Genomic DNA, 17,815 nt, shown 5'->3' with positions numbered 1-17,815 from the left:
ACAATATAACCTAAATGGAGCATCCAAACTTGTTACTAAAATGCAACGAGTAACTAGATGTTAGCTCTGATTTTGTAACCTACATTTATAATTATCAGTTGTTTGTTTTTACTTCAAGTTATGTACAAAATGTAAGTATTAAGGCAGGTATGCTATAAAATAGAGGATTTCTTTGCATCTCATATACAAGCAACCAATACACACCCATTTGCACTGCAGGCATGTGATCAGCAATAAGTTTATTGGGAACATATCTTTACATTTGAGGAAAAGAAACATGATTATAAACCTTAATTTATATTCTTATCTTATACCATTCATTATTTTCTTAAATCTTCTGAAGATATTCCATACTTCTTTTTCAGTGTATCTATTTCTTCTTGTTTCTTATCAATATCCATACCCTTGAATGCTTTATTAGATCTGTAGTATAAGACAACCAAATATCTATTACATACATTAAACCCAGATAAATGGTCACATGCATTTTTTGCATCAAATATGTCTTCGTAGACAACAAATGCTGTCCCTCTTGATTCTGGTGTGTTACCCCTGAAAGCATAAAAACACAAAGATTTTGCTTAAATTATTTTTTTTAATGAAAAGTTACATGTAATAGAAAATAAGTAAATAGTTTAATGCATCTGGTCTTTTAGAAATCTAATTAAATTCAAGTTCACTTACACTCTAATTTGTCTTATAGCTCCATATTTTCCAAATATATCATACATTTCTTCAGCAGATATTTTATATGGAAGATTTCTAATATAAAGTATTCTATTAACTTCCGGAGGAAGCCGTACCTGTAAGAGAATGAATCGTTTAAAATACGGTACCAAATGACTTGATTTGTAAGCGGTATAGAAAAGCACAGCACCATATTAAACTTACATTGGCTCTCCTTTGCAAAGCTAATGCCATTCTTCACGTATTAAATTTAATCGTTTCTAGACCTAGACGTTCCCGGTATCCTATTTTAGTACCACGTTTTACAGAATCAGAATGTATCTTATAAATTAGCTTCTTTCACAATTATTTATAATTTACAACAAATTTGTTTTTAGTTTTTTTTTTAAATTCCAAGCATGGAAGGAACTTGAAGTTTGAACTGTCATAGAATAAATTTCTGTCATAATAATCAAAAATCACAGCCAACAGCAGTGTTGCCAACTGCACCGTAATTACGGTGAAAATACCGTAATCGGCAAAGAAAAAAAAGCGCGGGAACCTTCGTTCATGGTAGACGTTTGTTATCACGGTGGTGAAAATTTAATTTAATTTTACTAGTTAAAACCATATATATTATAGTTCTCCATGGTAAATACGGTAGAAGATGAAAAGAGATCCCATAATATCTTTACGCAACGCCTAGGGATCAAGCCGCTCGGAAAGTGACTGCCGACTGGTTGACGATTCGAAATTCGAATTGCTCTTCGTTGATGACGCTCCCGCTTATGTTTTTGCGTGATCTCAAAAGCTGCTGTTGCAATAATGCTATAATTCGGTGCCACTATCGCCATCTTAATTGGCTACCGTTTTAAATACATGTTATATTTTGAAAATTTTAAAGAAAAGTTTTTTGAAGTTATTAAATATTTGTAATGTCATTTTATCTTGCATTTTTTAACGTTCTCGTAAAATTATAATGATTTAATTTAGAGTTAATATTTTTAAGTTAAGTGTTATTGTTTATATTTAAAAAAAATTGAATGGAATCGATGCGAGTATAATAGACGCAGATAAATATGAAAATATCAGCAAATTAGTACAGGTACTTAAATGTTTCTTTATTTTCCTTTAAGCTATAGTTTTCTGAAATTTGAACATCCTAGTTGTATTGGATATCTTTTAGTGCTATTTATGTAGTATGTAAATCTTTGAAAAAATACATTAGGTAACAAAAGTAAAGTTAACAAAACTTGTTTGTTGTAAACTCTATACCATTTAGGTGGATTGCTTATAATCATAAATGTTCCATTATTATAATAATACGGCACAAATCTTTAGTCAACTCACTCAAGCGAACAATAATAAATTGTGCGCGAATATTTCAGCAAAGTTCGCGCGCAACTGTGCACTTGTGTGCGCGCACACACGGTACAAGTGGTGGAATCGTGTCGACGCGCACACACTCGTTCGAGAACTTGCGGAACGGAAGCAAGAATATTGCTTAATTAACTATGCCAAGTAATTTTTTGAATGATTAAGAATATATTACAAAGCACAACGTTTTCCTGAAAATCTTCTCAGTGAACAAGTTCGTGAACAAATGTGCAGCACTATGCGCTCACAAAAGTTCACACAGCATTGCTATTGTTTTGCACAAAATGTTTGTAAACAAATGTGCCGCACACTTTTTTGGTGGAATCGTACCCTTAAGTGGGCCATAGACGGACCGCATGTTGCAGTGTCAAGACCGATTGCAATATGCGGTTAGCTCAGGAACTGCTCGAGCGGTCCGTGTATTGCGAATATGAATTTAGTATGGAAACTGCAGATCGCCGTGCGGCGACCACATATTGCAGTCGGTCTTGACTGCAACATGCGGTCCGTCTATGGCCCGCTTTAGGTGAACATAAGTTTTGTTGCGTTTTTTTGTATGTTAAGAAAAAAATCAAATATTTATATTTAATGTTTTAATTTCGATGCGATTTATGAATGTTACAAAATCGATACACACTTCAAATAATGGGATTTTAATCAAAGTTAGCATTGGAAGTTTTGAAAGTAAAAAATTGGATATCAATAAAAAGTATATTTCATCAATTAAAATAATATAAATATGCAAATAAGACATTTCATAAATGCAATACTATTTTTAAATTTCCTTAAAAAAATAATCTTAGTAATTAAAAACCATTCTAGTTATAATTATATATTTTTAATATCTACCATAATTATGTAGGGCCAGAAAAAATATTGTGTCGAGCTTGTTTGAATGGCCATGAAAATCATTAGCTTAATCTAACATAATAAATGATGCATTAAATTAATACAGAAGAATTTCTCAAGCTATAAGGTGAACAGCCTAGTAAAACTTAAATTAACACAATATTTGTCATGAGTTCTTTTAATTGTATGCTCTATGTAGTAAATAACCGGTAACATGAAGTAAAACTAAGGTCAAATATTTTACCTCATTTAAATTCCAACATAAATGACAAACATGAAACATTACCCGATATCTCTTGAATGTTAAAAAAATATACTAGAATCGTCATTAAATAGCGAAACAAAATATTAATAATTAGAAACAGAGTTAAATATTTTGGCTAAAAAAAATAAAAATAAAACAAATACTAGCAAATAAATCAAATTTAGAAATTTAATTTAAATTGGTCATTACTTTGATTACAAATTGGAATGCACATGGTAAAAATAACTTTATCTAGAGATTTTAAGTTATTATACCTTTAACTATACTAATATGGTGAATGAAAATACTAGAAAAATAGTTTATATACACTTGATACTACGAGTCATATTCTGTTTCCCTTTAGAACTTATAACTGTTGTCATGAACGATATGTAAAGAAAACTTCTATATTAAGAAAAAAACAATATTTAGGATTTATTTGATACGCTCGCAATATATGTATACAAAGTATTTAGTTGGACTTATTTTATATACACAATGTAATTAGAACAATATTCTCATTCATACATTCCTAAAATCAATAATACTATTTGAAACATTTTGCAGATCATAACAAATCATAAAATGACAATAATTAAACATATTTAATAAAAAGCAGCCATCAAAAGACAACAACTTAATTTTCGTATTAACTGTTTTGTGCATCTGTGCTATTTCACAAAGTCAGCATACAAAAAATACAAACTGACCATTAGCCAATTTGAAATCTTTCACTTTCTGTTACACACTTGGATGCACCGAGAACTTGAACAAGCACAGAAAGTGCTCTGCAGTTTTGATATTTCTTAAAGTTACTTAACTTATCTATACATGTATACAGTACTATTCGAAGTTGGAGTTGAACATGTTGATGTTGAGGTCTTCGAAGGTGGCCGTGCCGCTTTGATCGAGAATTTGCAACATTTCTGACAGCTCGTGTGGGGCGTGGGTGCCTTCTGCACCCCCCGTCCCCCCGCCAGCCACACCCGCCGCAGCACCCGCCCCGCCCTGCCATGCCCACATACCCGCTGAAATTATGTTTATTTCAATGCAGGCATTTAATATTAATAGATTTAATAATGTGACTGTTTAAATAGGTTTTTCTGAATGGGTTTATTTATCAACCTATTAGTTGCCAGGCATTAAAGACCGATCACTGATGGTGAAGGAAACAGATTCGTGTGAATAATATTTCCCGCTATAGTTACGTATACGTACCGTGCGTTGGATGTGGATGATGATTGTGGTGATAATGTGCAGGGGGTAGGTAAGGAGGAGCCGCCGGAGGAGAGCGGGCAGGGCTACCCCCTGGCCCCGTTGCTGCTTCCGGCCCCGCATACGCGTAACTCTCGTTCTGCCCCGCTCCGCTTCCGCTCCCGCTCTGAAATTTGATATTTATTTTCTTATTCCGTCTATTAACCCATCCAAACGGAAATTATTATTGATGTGTCGAACAAAAACTTAAACTTAGGAATTTTTATTTCTAGAAAATACTTTTGTTAATTGCGTACATAGTATTGTAGTATAACATCAAATACAACAGTTTGACATTGTACAAATGATTAAACCCTACTACATACTTATCTAAATCTGTTAACTTCTCGCCATTCTTTGTGATGTTTTGTGACGAGTTAATAACGCTAAAACGATGGATTTGTTATAAAAAAGTTGTTTTTGTGCTGAAAAGTCCATTTAATGAGAAAGGTGACGTTACTCTTAGCTTAATTACGACTAGTAGTTTATTCTCACCGGTCTTAGCGTGGTCCATGTGGTGTGAGGTGGCGTGTTAGTGGGTCGATGTGGTGAATAGTCGGGCGCGTAGTGGGCGTACGCTCCGGCCACGGCCTCACCTGGAGACCTTGCGGTTACGCCACCTGCCGTGCCAGCCGCTGTACCACCTAGTAATTATAAATTAACTGAGAAAACAATCATTTTTATTTATTGAACCTTCTGTGCCTGACACACATCCTTTATAGGTCTTAGATGAGCTCGGCTTTCCCACTACATTTTTCTTCAAAACGCGCATGTCATGCTTTGCAGCCGGGATTCAAACGTTAAAAAAAAAATTACTTCGCTTGTTTTTTTTTATTTTTTTTTACTGAAACAACATGGCTGATGATGCTGATTATTTTTTATTGGTTTTTAAAATGCGTATACCAGAATATATACATATATATGCAACATTTATGTATTCTACAGTTTCATTTAATTTGTCGTTTAAGTTATACTCAAGTGAGTTTTATTGGTAACGTATACGTACTGTGCAGCGGGGCAGGCGCAGGCGCTGGCGGGGGCGCGTGATGGCCGTGGTGCAGAGGCGGAGCCTGATACACGTCCCGCTGTCGCAAGTGGTAGTCGTAGCTCTCTTCTGACACGCTTTCGCCACCCGCACTGCCCAGGGAACGACTACGAATATAAATCTCAATTACCATTTCTAAGCACGGGTTTGGAAAGCCTTCGTCAGTCCTGTCTGGATGGCGTATTACAAAACATTTATGAGACCATCAACTAACTAGAACTTCTATGAATTTGAGTTTTTTCTCATGTTAACGGAAGTACGTGCTTCTATGACGTCATGCCTACTCCTGATCTTCTATCAGGAGTAGGCATGGCGTCTGTTCTTTGTTTATACTGTGATTAATTTTATGTCATCTGAAGCTAGATGTAATGATTGCTGCTCCTTGTAAATGCCGACGATTCAAAATTGTGTCAGAGATTTGGTGCCAGTTCTCCTCATCCGTTCTACGCCCTTAGTTTTAGAACTAAATGCATATAATTTACTACATATTAATGTATCTGTGGTAAAACTGATCATAAAGGACAAGGTTACACATACATACATAAAACAGTATGTGTATGTAACCATTAAATGTTTGCATATACTCACTTTGCCAATGTGTTTGTACACACGATGTATTCCACGTCATCGTTGTAAGGATTCAAAAAAGCGAAAGCAGATGTTCTTAACCACACCCATTCTCTGCTTTTAGTCCGAAACCGGTACATAAGAGAGATTATTTGGCCCTTTAATTTCAAAACTGAAAAAGAAATTACGTGTAAGATGAAAATATATATCACAGCATCAGTAACAACTGCATATATCTACAAATTGATTAATCTATAATTTAGTCATCAGTTTAAACTACATAAAAGAATTGGTTCATAATTATTAAAAAAAGGAGGTAAAGATTTAAAGTTTATTTTTTTAAATTATATACAGTAAAGTCCACTTATTTTTTATAGTAAAGGGATGTAACATTATATTATATGGGTTACAAATTGACATATGTATTTGTTATTTTGAATAACTACAATTTTATTCATTAAATTTTGACATTTTGCATGCTAATTTAATATAATGAATAGCCATATGTTAAGTTTAAAAATATAATATATATTTAGTTTTTAGAACACGACAGAAAAGATGTAAATAACTGTAGTCACCTTGGTCAAAGTTATCCCTCATGTGTTGCTGGTCTTCTGGGTGGTAGAACTCATAGCATAGTTTTCCCAAAAGGTCAGCCGGGGCATAGCCTATTACTTGTGCCGCACGTTGGTCCGCAAATGTAAATCGGCCCTCGACTGAATGACGCGATACAAACTCTACTCCGCCACTGCAGAGGCTGCCTTCAGCTGCATTTGGTGTTGATGTCACCTAATTTAAGATTTTTTAATACATTTCATGTATGTGTGTGCATTTAGGTATTTACATTTTTAGGTTTAGGTGCAACAAGGGTAACCAGGAGTTTGGAGCTTAGAGTCCCGGCGAATTAATATTTTTTTCCGGCTAGTTGACAGCACGCACAGGCCACATTACAAGATAAATATTTTGGGGCCACAGTTATTATCTTCAAATATTATTTAGAAATACCTTACATAAACGTTGGAGCTAAAACTCCGAAGTAATACAGATAGATCGTCAGTACTCTACAACATAATGGCTTTATTGCTTTATATCTTCAGTATGTATCTGTATGTGTTTTAAAAAAATATTTTACATAATTAATCATACGCCAATCAACCGTACAAAACCAATTTTAATAAATTGATTAATTGTATATAACAGTTTTAAATAAAATTTTATTATTTAACATTTAATATGAAAGCAATACAACACCTGTAATCTCCCAATTGCCACCAAACAGCAATGAGACGCGTGAAGCTCATCGTCAACGGGCCGATCCATCTGCATACCTGGAAACAGATCTGATTTCCCAAAACGCATAAAATATTGAATTTATTGTTATCATACAAAAATTATGAATAACAAGCTCAAACAATTCAATACACAAACCTGTGGGCGGCCAATTTTTAATATAACCGGTGCAATGTACCACTGCGTAGTTGTGTCCGTCGTGTGACGGGCCGAGGGAGTTGCGAGCGCGCAATCGACCCAAGTGCGCGCTTTCAGCTGTCCCACCCACGCGCATACGGCAGATGAATCCACGCCGCGAACCCATCACTTGCCGCATTGATGCTATAATATACAGATATTATATGTAAGATACAGCCTATTTTATTGAGTTTTACTTATTTAAACATTTAAAACACATTCAGAATTGTCTGAGCGCTGATAGTTAAGAGAAAGTTGGATAAAGCTCTTCCTTACTTATAAGTCATAAGTGCTAAAAATATGTGTTAATAAAAGGTCTAAAATCAAAAAACCACATACACTGGTGACCCTCCTTTTTGACAGTTCCAGTTTTAAGATCCAATATACGGCCAGTGTTCTGTGGTTCTTGAGTACTCAATTGTTCCCGAACTTTTTCAACGTCATCTGGATGCACTTGGTCGTACAAACATGAAGAATACCATTCACCCTATAATATAAAATATATATAATAAGGAAAAAAAGGTACCTTATATTTAATCATACAATAGGATAATTTTAGAGTAGATAGGAAGGAACTTTTAGTTACTAGTGAATGGTATAATTAAGTCATTTTCTTAATCTCTGTAAAAATTTCAGAAAACTGTAGTATAGTTTATTTGGCAAAATAAAATGATCATACCTGTGAATAATTAAGTACAGGTGCTATACTATCGCTAACATATATGACACGACCTGTGTCGCAACTGACGACGAAGAGGAAGCCATCTGCTGCTTCTAAGATTAAGTGTTTCAGCTCTTGATCAGTCAAAAACGATGGCTTATAAGTACCATCTGTTGAGGTATTACCAGTACCTATAACAAATTAATCATTTTTAATTAAATTCAAAGGCAATGTATATCTTGGACATCTTCAAATCAAAATGAAAATATAAAGACGATGAAAGCCCGTACTAGCAGCGCGGGTAGAAACTAGCGAGCTTATAGAATTATTTTCAGAAAATGTATTACATTTTAATCCTTACCTCTCAATGCTTTCATATGCGCTACAGCCATACGCAGTATTGTCAACTTGTCTGGTTTCCGTGCTAGAGCCGAACATGTTGGAACCATATCAGATAGTTCCGTGATATAAGCCGTCATCTTGTTTCTTCTTCGCCGTTCAATCTCACAATGGTTCTCACGGCTGAAACAATAGTTAGATTATGTATTTACATCCTGGTGATACGATTAAAAACGTATCCTTAATACCTGGATTGTTTTAGTTAATATAATGTTACTAACTCCGCAAAACAGAAAAAAGTATTCGAAAATAATATTTGTAATACGTTAATATTTCACAACCGATTAAAACATGCTACCTTACGAGCAAATTTATATACTTGTCTTTTTAAACCATATAGATCGGCGATAATAACCATGGCATAAAATTATCATAAGTACGAAAAAGTTAATATCGAAGTAAACTTCTTGCGTGATAAGACACGTTTTCAATCAAAACAATGATTGGGAACCTAATAATTTTTTTAATTGTTCTCATAGTGTAGCTTCTATATAACCATTGTATCACATTGATAGGGGTTTTTTCGTAATCGTAAGTTGCCTTGTAACTAAAAACATACATAAGTTTGATTGTCGTCAGGTACATTGATATATAGTTTCACCTTCATTTCCTGTATGTTGTAAATCTAATAAGAAACGTGAATAAAACTATAAAGTGATTTCTCTCTTTTTATTTAACTTTCTGAAATAAGGTTTAATTAAATAAATAAAAAACTATTCTTAATGAATACAAATCACGTGATTTTTTAAACTTTTAATCCGAATACTAATTAAATGCATTTAGTAGGCAAAAGAAATTATAAATGTTTAATGACCAAAATGTACCTTGCGAATCTCTCCTTGTCTTGAATATTATCCTCCTCCATCCTTGTGTATTTCCCACCGCTTGCGTCGTCGTCATCGGACCTGATAATAAGACATTTTATTTTTTAGTAAATAAAATAAGGAGAATATGTGTACTGTTTTCACTGTTGTCTTTACTGTAAATTAAAGAAATTTTATTCTTTAGTTTAAAAGTTATTATTTTAGGCTGCTGTTAGTATAAAAACTTAATTCCTTAACAAAATTACAATATTGTTACCCCAAGGACCATAAAATTTGTTATTAAGTAGGTAAAATACTTTAAATAATTTTTTTTTTTTTAAATACTTGCAAATATGTATTTTCATAATAGGTCACAGTAATTTTATTCAAGTTAGTTCTGTAGTTATATTGCAAGTACATGCTACTTATCCACAACTTTGGGTAAGCATTTGTTATTATCTTCTTTTTATTCAATTAATGTATATACATATATAATGGGATTGTTATTCAAAATGTATAAAATTGAAGAGGCACTTTTGTGAAATGAAGTTATACATTTTATTGATTACATTATGTTAGAAAATACTCATTTGACTTTCAACAATCAACAGAATACAACAAAGGGGTGAAATATTTGAAAAATATTTCTGCGCTGAGCTGCTGTGGTCTCTGGCAGAATGACCAGCGCTGTGGAACTTTTTGCTCCTCAGCATAATGCTGAGCCAGGGCCAATTACAACCACAGTACACACACATTGCACATTAGAAGCGAACCGAATGGCAAAAGAAAATTTCTTAATTTTAATTTCTAATTTTTATTGTTTGTGATGTCTTATTTTATTTTATGTTTTCTTTAAGTATTGTTATTTTGTGTTTATGTGTGTGTGTTTTTGTTTGTAATAAATGTTATGTCTATGTCTGTCTAAATAGTTTAAATATATCTTAAAGTTAAACGGTTTATTTTATTCCACTCATTTTAAAGCTTTTTAAATACAAAGACTTACCCAACACTACCAGCTCGACGTTTTTGTATTTCCTTTGCTGGGTCAACCCCTGCAGTAAAAAAAGCAAAACATTATAAACACTTTAATTTCACTGATGGCATATAATTATTTTTATTATTAAAACATGTGTCTCTTGCATTATAACAATCTTAAAGTGATTAAATGATTTAAATAGGTCAGGATTAAACTCAATAGCAACATAATCACAGTATTTGCAATTAGGCAATAATATTGAAAGCAAGGATGTTCAAATCACGGATGAAATTAAATTTAATATGCACACTCCTACAGATAAAACCATCAAATCAGCATTTCAACATTATAAATTTTTTAACAACGCGTCACGCGGATTCCGAGAGCCCTGAGCAACGTCAATACAATTTGTGATTTTAAGTTTTGTAGTTATGGTTGTTTATGAATATAGTTTAACAGAAGGTCTATTAATGGTACAATACCTGAATACGAAATCTCTAAACAATAGTACATAAGATATTATCTGCAACAAGTAAATTAACATTCTAAACCAACCGGGGATTGTGGGAGCCACGGCAGACATGGGTCAATACACGCATCAGTCCACGTTTTATTAACTTTTTAGTTAATAATTTATCACCACTATCACTAATAAAGTTCTTAAGTACAATAAACACACGGTTTTAGAATGTTTATCTAACAATTTTAACACAACACAAGCGCCATTTTCATTTTTCATTCAAGATGACACACTGCACAAAAAACAAATCCATTGTGAATAGATCTTTTTTTTTTTTTTTTTTTTAATTTTATGGCCTGGTAACGAGACCTTTAAGCCAAGTCTTATTTTCGGTCACTAAATTTCACTTATTTTCCTTCATTTAATTTCACATGTTATTCTTATTCCAACATTCCACTTGTTTTCTTAAATCTTCCCTACAGTATTTTTAACGTATTTATATAATGCACTATAACACTTTTTGTTTTTGAGCAAATCACACAACTGGCGGCGGGAGGGATCACTAACTTCCATTATTTCACTTGCTAATAGTAGTCTATTAAAAATGAAAATTTGGTTTTGGCATTTAAAAAAAATATGATTCATATCTGCGATCTCGTTAGTGCAGAAAGAGCAAACATTGTTATCTATAATATTAAGTTTAGCGAGGTGTGCGGGTGTAGTGTTGTGACCAAAACGCAATCTGTTGATTGTGGTAACGAACTCACGACTAACTGTATCCAACTCATAATCTTCATACCAGGGTCTTCTCAGTAAATTTTCTTGTATACTTCCATACCATTTTCCTTTAAGTTTTTGATCTTCTTTCCATAAATTTGCCCATATATCTTTTATTGAATTATTTATATTATAATAATAATCGGTCATAGGAACATGTACCACATTTCTGACATTAAGAGTGTTAATCCCTTCATATGCAGCTTTGTCTGCTATTTCATTACCAGTAATACCTTTATGTGAGGGTACCCACATAAAGGCAATAGTTACATCTTTCTTATACAACCGCAAGACAGTATCTTTAATTAAATAGAGAATATAATTGGTTTTAAAATTATTAAGAGTAGCATGCTTAAGACTATTTAAAAGACTCAAAGAGTCTGTCAAAATTAGAAAATATTTACAATTGTTTATAGAAGTAATCGATTTTAAAGCTGCAAAAACTGCATATGCCTCTGCTGTAAATATGGAGCAGTTTTTATCTAGAACAAAGCTTTGAGCAACATCTTTTTGGGAATCATATACCGCACTTCTCACAAAATCATTGCCTTTACTGCCGTCAGTATATATAGTATAGTACTTGTTATTTTCTTCTTTGAAAGCCAGTAAGTCTGAATTATTTTCAATTGAATTTGATAGAATCGTAATAGGATGTGTGATACAACTGTATGAATGAGTGTAACACGACCAGTGAGAATGTTTTTTGATGTTTGAATAATGAGATTGTATTTCTGTAAAGATCTGGCACAAAGTTGGAGATGTACCTGTCAGAAGATCATTTGGTGAAGTGAGAGGACCATCTATATTGATTGGGTGAGGTATTATCCTGTTTATAATTTGTAAATTATTTGATGATAATAGTTTCAGACAGTATCTTTCTGTAAGCATAAGACGTCTCAATATCAATGGCATAATATTAGTTTCGACTTCCATGGCCCTTATGGGAGTCGAACACATTGCTCCTGATATGATCCTCAAAGCCCTGTTCTGCAATATATCCAATTTATGTGTATGAGTGCTATTTAAATAAGCCAGAGAACTGTAATCAAAATGACTTCTTACAATAGATTTATATAATATAGAAAGTATTTTGGGATCTGCACCCCATGAAACACCTGCTAGACATCTTAAAATGTTAACACCTCTTAATGCATTTCTAGATACATATTTAATATGTTCTTCAAATGACAGCTTCTGGTCAATGATAATACCCAAAAATTTGTGTGAGGTGACTCTTTGAATGACATCACCATTATATACAACATCCACTATTGGTGTGTCCTTTCCAAATATCATGGCATTACTTTTGGCAGCATTTATTTTCAAATTTAATCTGTGTTGATAATAATTACTTAACTGCTTTAATCCAGTGTTAACATTTTCAATGGCTACTGTTAAATTTACATCAGAACTATACAACACTAAATCATCTGCAAATTGAAGTATATTTACATTTTTAGTATTCACATATTTACATATCTCACAAGTATACAAGTTATATAACAAGGGCGATAATGTTGCACCTTGTATAGTACCCTTTGATGCAGTTCTAGGTCCATACAAGATATTGTTATGCCTAACATATAGTATTCTGTTATTAAGGAAATCATAAATCCATTTAGATAATTGTCCTGGTATACCAGAATTACTGAGTACCTTCACCAGTATGCCAGGATCCACACTGTCAAATGCACCTTGCACATCTAAAAATACACAAACTGTGTGTAATTTATTGTTTTTTGCATTTTTCAGGTCGGATATCAGAGAAATGAAGCTATCGGCACAGCTTCTTCCTTTACGGAAGCCATATTGAATATGTGGTATGACATTATTGGATTCTGCATACCAGTCAAGTCGAGATTTTACCATGTTTTCAAATATTTTTCCAATACATGATGATAACGAGATTGGACGATAGGAACTAATCTGTTCAGGTGACTTATCTGGTTTTAATATAGGTATTACACATTGAGTTTTCCATGAACTTGGTATGAGTTTTTTATGCCAGAGATTATTAAGAATATTCAAAAATATCTTTTTTACGGAGTCAGATAAATGTTTTATTAATAAATATGGAAAATCATCTAAACCAGGACTAGTATTTCTTCTAGATTGTATACTCATTAAAAGTTCAGACCATGAAAAAGAATCCAGTAAAAATGTTGATTGAGGATTCTCATTGTTAATATTAAAATAATTGTCTAATGAATCTGAATCAAGTAAATTGTTATTATCTGATAACTTATCTAAAAGTGGCTGTACAAATTCATCCCTATATGATTTATTACCAGTTCTGATTCCCTTAAAGTTTTTAATGAGATTCCATATTTGACTGATGGGTGTAGTTCTATTGAAACTATTGCAAAAACCAATCCAACTGATTTTTTTTTGCTCCTTTATAGTGCGTTTTTTTAAAGCATCTAATCTTTTATAGTTGATGTAATTATATTCTGTTGAATTGTTTCTATACAATTTCAGGGCTTCATATGATTTTATAACGGCTTGTTCACATATACTGTTCCACCAGGGGGCTGGTGGTCTACTCCTAAAGTTAGTCCTAGTGAATCTAGGAACTACCATTAGTTTGAGTTTATTAAGTCGACTACAAAACTCATCATAGGATTTCATTGGATTCTCTTCACTAACCATCATGTCATGGAAGACCAAACCAGACAATTCGCTATACTTTGTCCAATCTGTTTTATCATATAAAAATCTGTCAACATGTTTATTAATTGTGTATCTTTCAATGCACATTGTAACGTTTGTTATGGTTGGATAATGATAACTACCCATAGCATCATCATGTACATACCATTCACAAAGTGGAGCCACCTGTGGACTAACAAAGCTTACATCTATTGCTGAGGGGTTGCGTGTAGGATAATTTACTGTAGTAAAACTACCATTATTCAAAATATATAAATCACATTCATCAATTATATTATATAAGTTATTGCCTCGACTTTTCGTAGACAGGCATCCAAAAGCAATATGATGTGCATTGAAATCACCACTAACAAAAATAGGTTTTGGTAATCCTCTTATAATATTGTGCAATCTATTCATTCTTATATTCCTACTGGACGGAGGACAGTACACACAAAGAATAGATATACTAGTATTTTCTGTGTATATACTTATGGCTATTGTCTGTATATCTTCATAAAAAGTAGTATTTATGACATTATGTTTCAAATATGGTTTAATTAATATTCCTACACCATTACGAGGATTTTTTGAATTTTTATTGTAGAAATTATAACCAGAAATATAAAAAGAATGGTGTTCTTTTAACCATGTCTCATTTAGTAAGCAAATATCAATATTTTTTTCATTTAAGAATTTTGTAAGAAGTTGTTTTTTATTATTTGCACCTTGAACATTAAATTGCGCAATACGTAGAGAGTGTGTTATATATGGTTGTGTATCCATTATGTTGACAGATTCTTAATAAGTATATCTTTTATATAAGTTGCAGTGACGGGTTCATTATCAATCTTATTACCTATTTGAACCAGTGTTTGTACCAGGGCCATAAGTACATCACTGTTTTCAATTATTTGTAATTTTATATCATTAATACTATTTACAGATTTATTTACATGTTTTACATTAGGTTTATTATTTACATTAATTACTTTTTTATTTATAGGGTTGGAGCGTGGTGGAAGAGGAGGGAACTCATCATTATCTTTTGTAATGGCAACGCTTGCATAAGTTATTTTATTTTTCTTTTCTAATGTTTTGTTCATTTTAATGGGACACAATTTAGAAATAGCTAAATGAGGTCCGTTGCAATTAGCACAGCAAATCTCATTTGGCTTATTGCAGTCTTTATAGGAATGTTCACCTGAACAAATAGAGCAACGCTCTTTGCCATTACATATTTTTGCAAAATGATTGAATTTAAGACATTTAAAACATTGTTGCAGAGGAGGAACATATTCAAATATTCTATAAAAAAATAAGTCGTATTGTACACTTTCAGGTAAAGTATTTGCCAGAAATGTGATACTTACAGTTTGTGTTCTGACTAATTCATTACCTATTTTTTTTACAAATCTCCTAACTGCTATTATTTCATTTGTAGAAGTCAATTTAGCAAATAGTTCTCTATTTGTAATATTTGTGGGCACAAATCTGATAATACCAGTTTTCTCAATTTGAGCTGCTGGAATATATGCTCTCATTTCGTGTTTATCAAGAAAGCTGTTATTATTTATCAAATTGTTAGCTGTATTATGTTGTCTGAAGATCACAACAATTTTATTTGCGCCAATACGCCTTATTGCCACCACACCTTTAATATCGGAAAATATCTGATTCAAATATATTGGGCTTTTGTTTCCCAGCTTGTCTTGTATATTTTTGCTCTGAATGAAAACCTTAAATTCTGTGTTAATAGAATTTTCAGGATATAACCTTTTATAATTGGGCTTGCGATATGCCATATAAGAGTCTTTCTCACCACCTCCGCCGCCAGCATCAGAAACATCTTGGAGATCTTCTAACCGCCGTCGTGGTCTCTTTTTTGAGGTGGGCGGGTCAAACCCGCCCCCCTCGTTTCCTTCCATTTTAATTATTTATTCACTATATTTATATTTAATTTGCCAATTTATACTGTTATTTACAAAGAAATAATATTTATTTTAATTAAAATACAATTTTGAAAAAAAATTGAACCGCGCTTTTTCAAATTCCCGCCAAGCGTGAATAGATCTTAAAAATTGGAATAGACTAAAGCACAGGGTTAGAGATTTCCCACAGACTATGAAGTCTGTGATTTTAGGTCATGGAATGGCGTTGACCGATGCCATCTACCGCAAAATACTTTAAAATGCCTACCTAAATGCCTAGAAAAACGTGCATTACATTATACATGTATGCTAGATTCATTACATAAAATGGCTGCCGTATTGACCCGTATTAACCCGTCCCATGGTTTGGTAGGTGGTTGATAAAACTTAGGAATACGATTTATTTACATCGTAGATAGAGTATAGAACTAGATGAGCTTCTAAAATAACAATAATAACTAAAGAGAGAAGGCATTAACGTGAAATACTTAAGTGCGAGCGAAACAGCGTATCAGTTTTTCTGTCTCTATTTGCGTATCGGGTTTTATTTGTTTACCACCGAGCCCTTGGTGGTAAACAAGTTTTCACCGCTTACTGATAAATCGGTGAAACCCAAGTCAAAGCCGTATTTTAAGACTTTATCCTTATAAGAGGTGTATTTTAAGTGTCAGTCCTGGTGAATTGTTGCATAATTGGCTGTAAGAGCTATAGTGAACGTAAAGAACCAAACATAACCTTTCATCGGTAAGTAGCTTATTTTGTCATGGCTCAGTAACTTTGTTCAAAAATTACTCATTCGAATGTGTATTTCGGTCAATAATAAGCAATCTTCATCGATATATGTCGATCATTCGCTTTATCTCACACGCTGTACGCTGATGCCTGCAATGGTCTATACCATAGTCCGTCTACGATTTACATGCATTATTTTAAAAATGATTCGATGTTTTAATTTAGTAAACGAATTACATAGGTTAATGGACGTTTTCTTTGTCCGTTGAGTGAACTGTCAAAAGCTGCATTATTTATTAGTGCCTAAAGTAGGTAGGTAGTTAATTTCTTGTATTTTTTATGATGCCATTTTTTTTTCCTAATTAATTTCTTGTTTGTTTTTTTTTGGTTTCTCTGTTAATTTTATTCACTTATTGTGCTCTCTTGTCAATTTAGGGTCGCCTGTAAAGGTCGATTTACATCAAACGAACATAGAGCTAGAGCTAGAACAAGAGCATTCTTTCGTAATCTTTTAGTGTAAACGAAAGCTAGAGGTATCGATTTACATCAAACGAACATAGAGCTAGAGCTAGAACAAGAGCATTCTTTCGTAATCTTTTAGTGTAAACAAAAGCTAGATCGAATGTTCTTTGCTCATTCGTGTCAATTCTGTGGTTAGTATTGGTAGTGCTTCGTTATGTCTGACTCTGACAGCGATATCATTATTGCAAGTGCTGCATTTATTATTTTGTCGCGAAAACTCAAAAATAAAAGAAGGAAGAGACGTTGGTGGGTTACAAATTTAATGCATCGAAGGACACTGGATAATGTAGGTGAAACAATGACAGATATGCGAAAACAAGAAGAAAGTGGACAATTTCAAAACTTTTGTAGAATGGCGCCGGAGGATTTTGATCATTTACTATCTCTGACCATCGAAAAAATTCGAAAATCAAGTACGAATTTTAGAGACTCGATT

The 17,815-nt window shown here is 32.9% G+C and overlaps 2 protein-coding genes across 6 annotated transcripts; both read right to left on the bottom strand.

Moving 5' to 3' along the window:
- Positions 1 to 284: 284 nt before the first annotated feature.
- Positions 285 to 1,121, bottom strand: LOC125063632 (splicing factor 3B subunit 6). Its single transcript, XM_047670170.1, has 3 exons — positions 892 to 1,121; positions 685 to 803; positions 285 to 552 (listed from the first exon to the last, which is right to left on the bottom strand). Exons 1-3 carry the CDS (start codon positions 919 to 921, stop codon positions 321 to 323), a joined length of 381 nt encoding a protein of 126 aa, XP_047526126.1. The 5' UTR covers positions 922 to 1,121; the 3' UTR covers positions 285 to 320.
- A 1,619-nt stretch (positions 1,122 to 2,740) lies between these two features.
- LOC125054516 (aryl hydrocarbon receptor nuclear translocator homolog) lies at positions 2,741 to 11,084 on the bottom strand. Of its 5 annotated transcripts, none has more exons than XM_047656478.1 (14): positions 10,864 to 11,084; positions 10,336 to 10,384; positions 9,354 to 9,434; positions 8,492 to 8,652; positions 8,149 to 8,321; positions 7,809 to 7,956; positions 7,431 to 7,613; positions 7,254 to 7,342; positions 6,581 to 6,791; positions 6,024 to 6,174; positions 5,397 to 5,542; positions 4,886 to 5,034; positions 4,355 to 4,517; positions 2,741 to 4,164 (listed from the first exon to the last, which is right to left on the bottom strand). In XM_047656478.1, exons 1-14 carry the CDS (start codon positions 10,889 to 10,891, stop codon positions 3,980 to 3,982), a joined length of 1,917 nt encoding a protein of 638 aa, XP_047512434.1. In that variant the 5' UTR covers positions 10,892 to 11,084; the 3' UTR covers positions 2,741 to 3,979. The 5 variants fall into 5 exon arrangements, with proteins under 5 accessions (XP_047512434.1, XP_047512451.1, XP_047512457.1 ...); XM_047656495.1 differs by having other exon boundaries at positions 7,254 to 7,330; XM_047656501.1 differs by lacking the exon at positions 10,864 to 11,084 and adding an exon at positions 10,791 to 10,846 and having other exon boundaries at positions 5,397 to 5,527.
- Between the last annotated feature and the right edge of the window lie 6,731 nt (positions 11,085 to 17,815).

Source organism: Pieris napi, chromosome 1 (assembly GCF_905475465.1).
Source record: "Pieris napi chromosome 1, ilPieNapi1.2, whole genome shotgun sequence".
NCBI lineage: Eukaryota > Metazoa > Arthropoda > Insecta > Lepidoptera > Pieridae > Pieris > Pieris napi.
This window is presented reverse-complemented; position numbering and strand designations above follow the sequence as displayed.

Excerpts from the sequence above, each read along its gene's own strand:
- LOC125063632 (XM_047670170.1), bottom strand. The coding sequence starts at position 921 with ATGGCATTAGCTTTGCAAAGGAGAGCCAAT. Across the intron at positions 804-891 it reads CTTTGCAAAGGAGAGCCAAT|GTACGGCTTCCTCCGGAAGT; the intron begins GTAAGTTTAATA and ends ATTCTCTTACAG. Across the intron at positions 553-684 it reads GCTATAAGACAAATTAGAGT|GGGTAACACACCAGAATCAA; the intron begins GTAAGTGAACTT and ends TTATGCTTTCAG.
- LOC125054516 (XM_047656468.1), bottom strand. The coding sequence starts at position 10,821 with ATGTACTATTGTTTAGAGATTTCGTATTCAG. Across the intron at positions 5,035-5,396 it reads TGCGCCTGCCCCGCTGCACA|GTGGTACAGCGGCTGGCACG; the intron begins GTACGTATACGT and ends TATAATTACTAG. Across the intron at positions 4,165-4,354 it reads TCATCCACATCCAACGCACG|CGGGTATGTGGGCATGGCAG; the intron begins GTACGTATACGT and ends ACATAATTTCAG.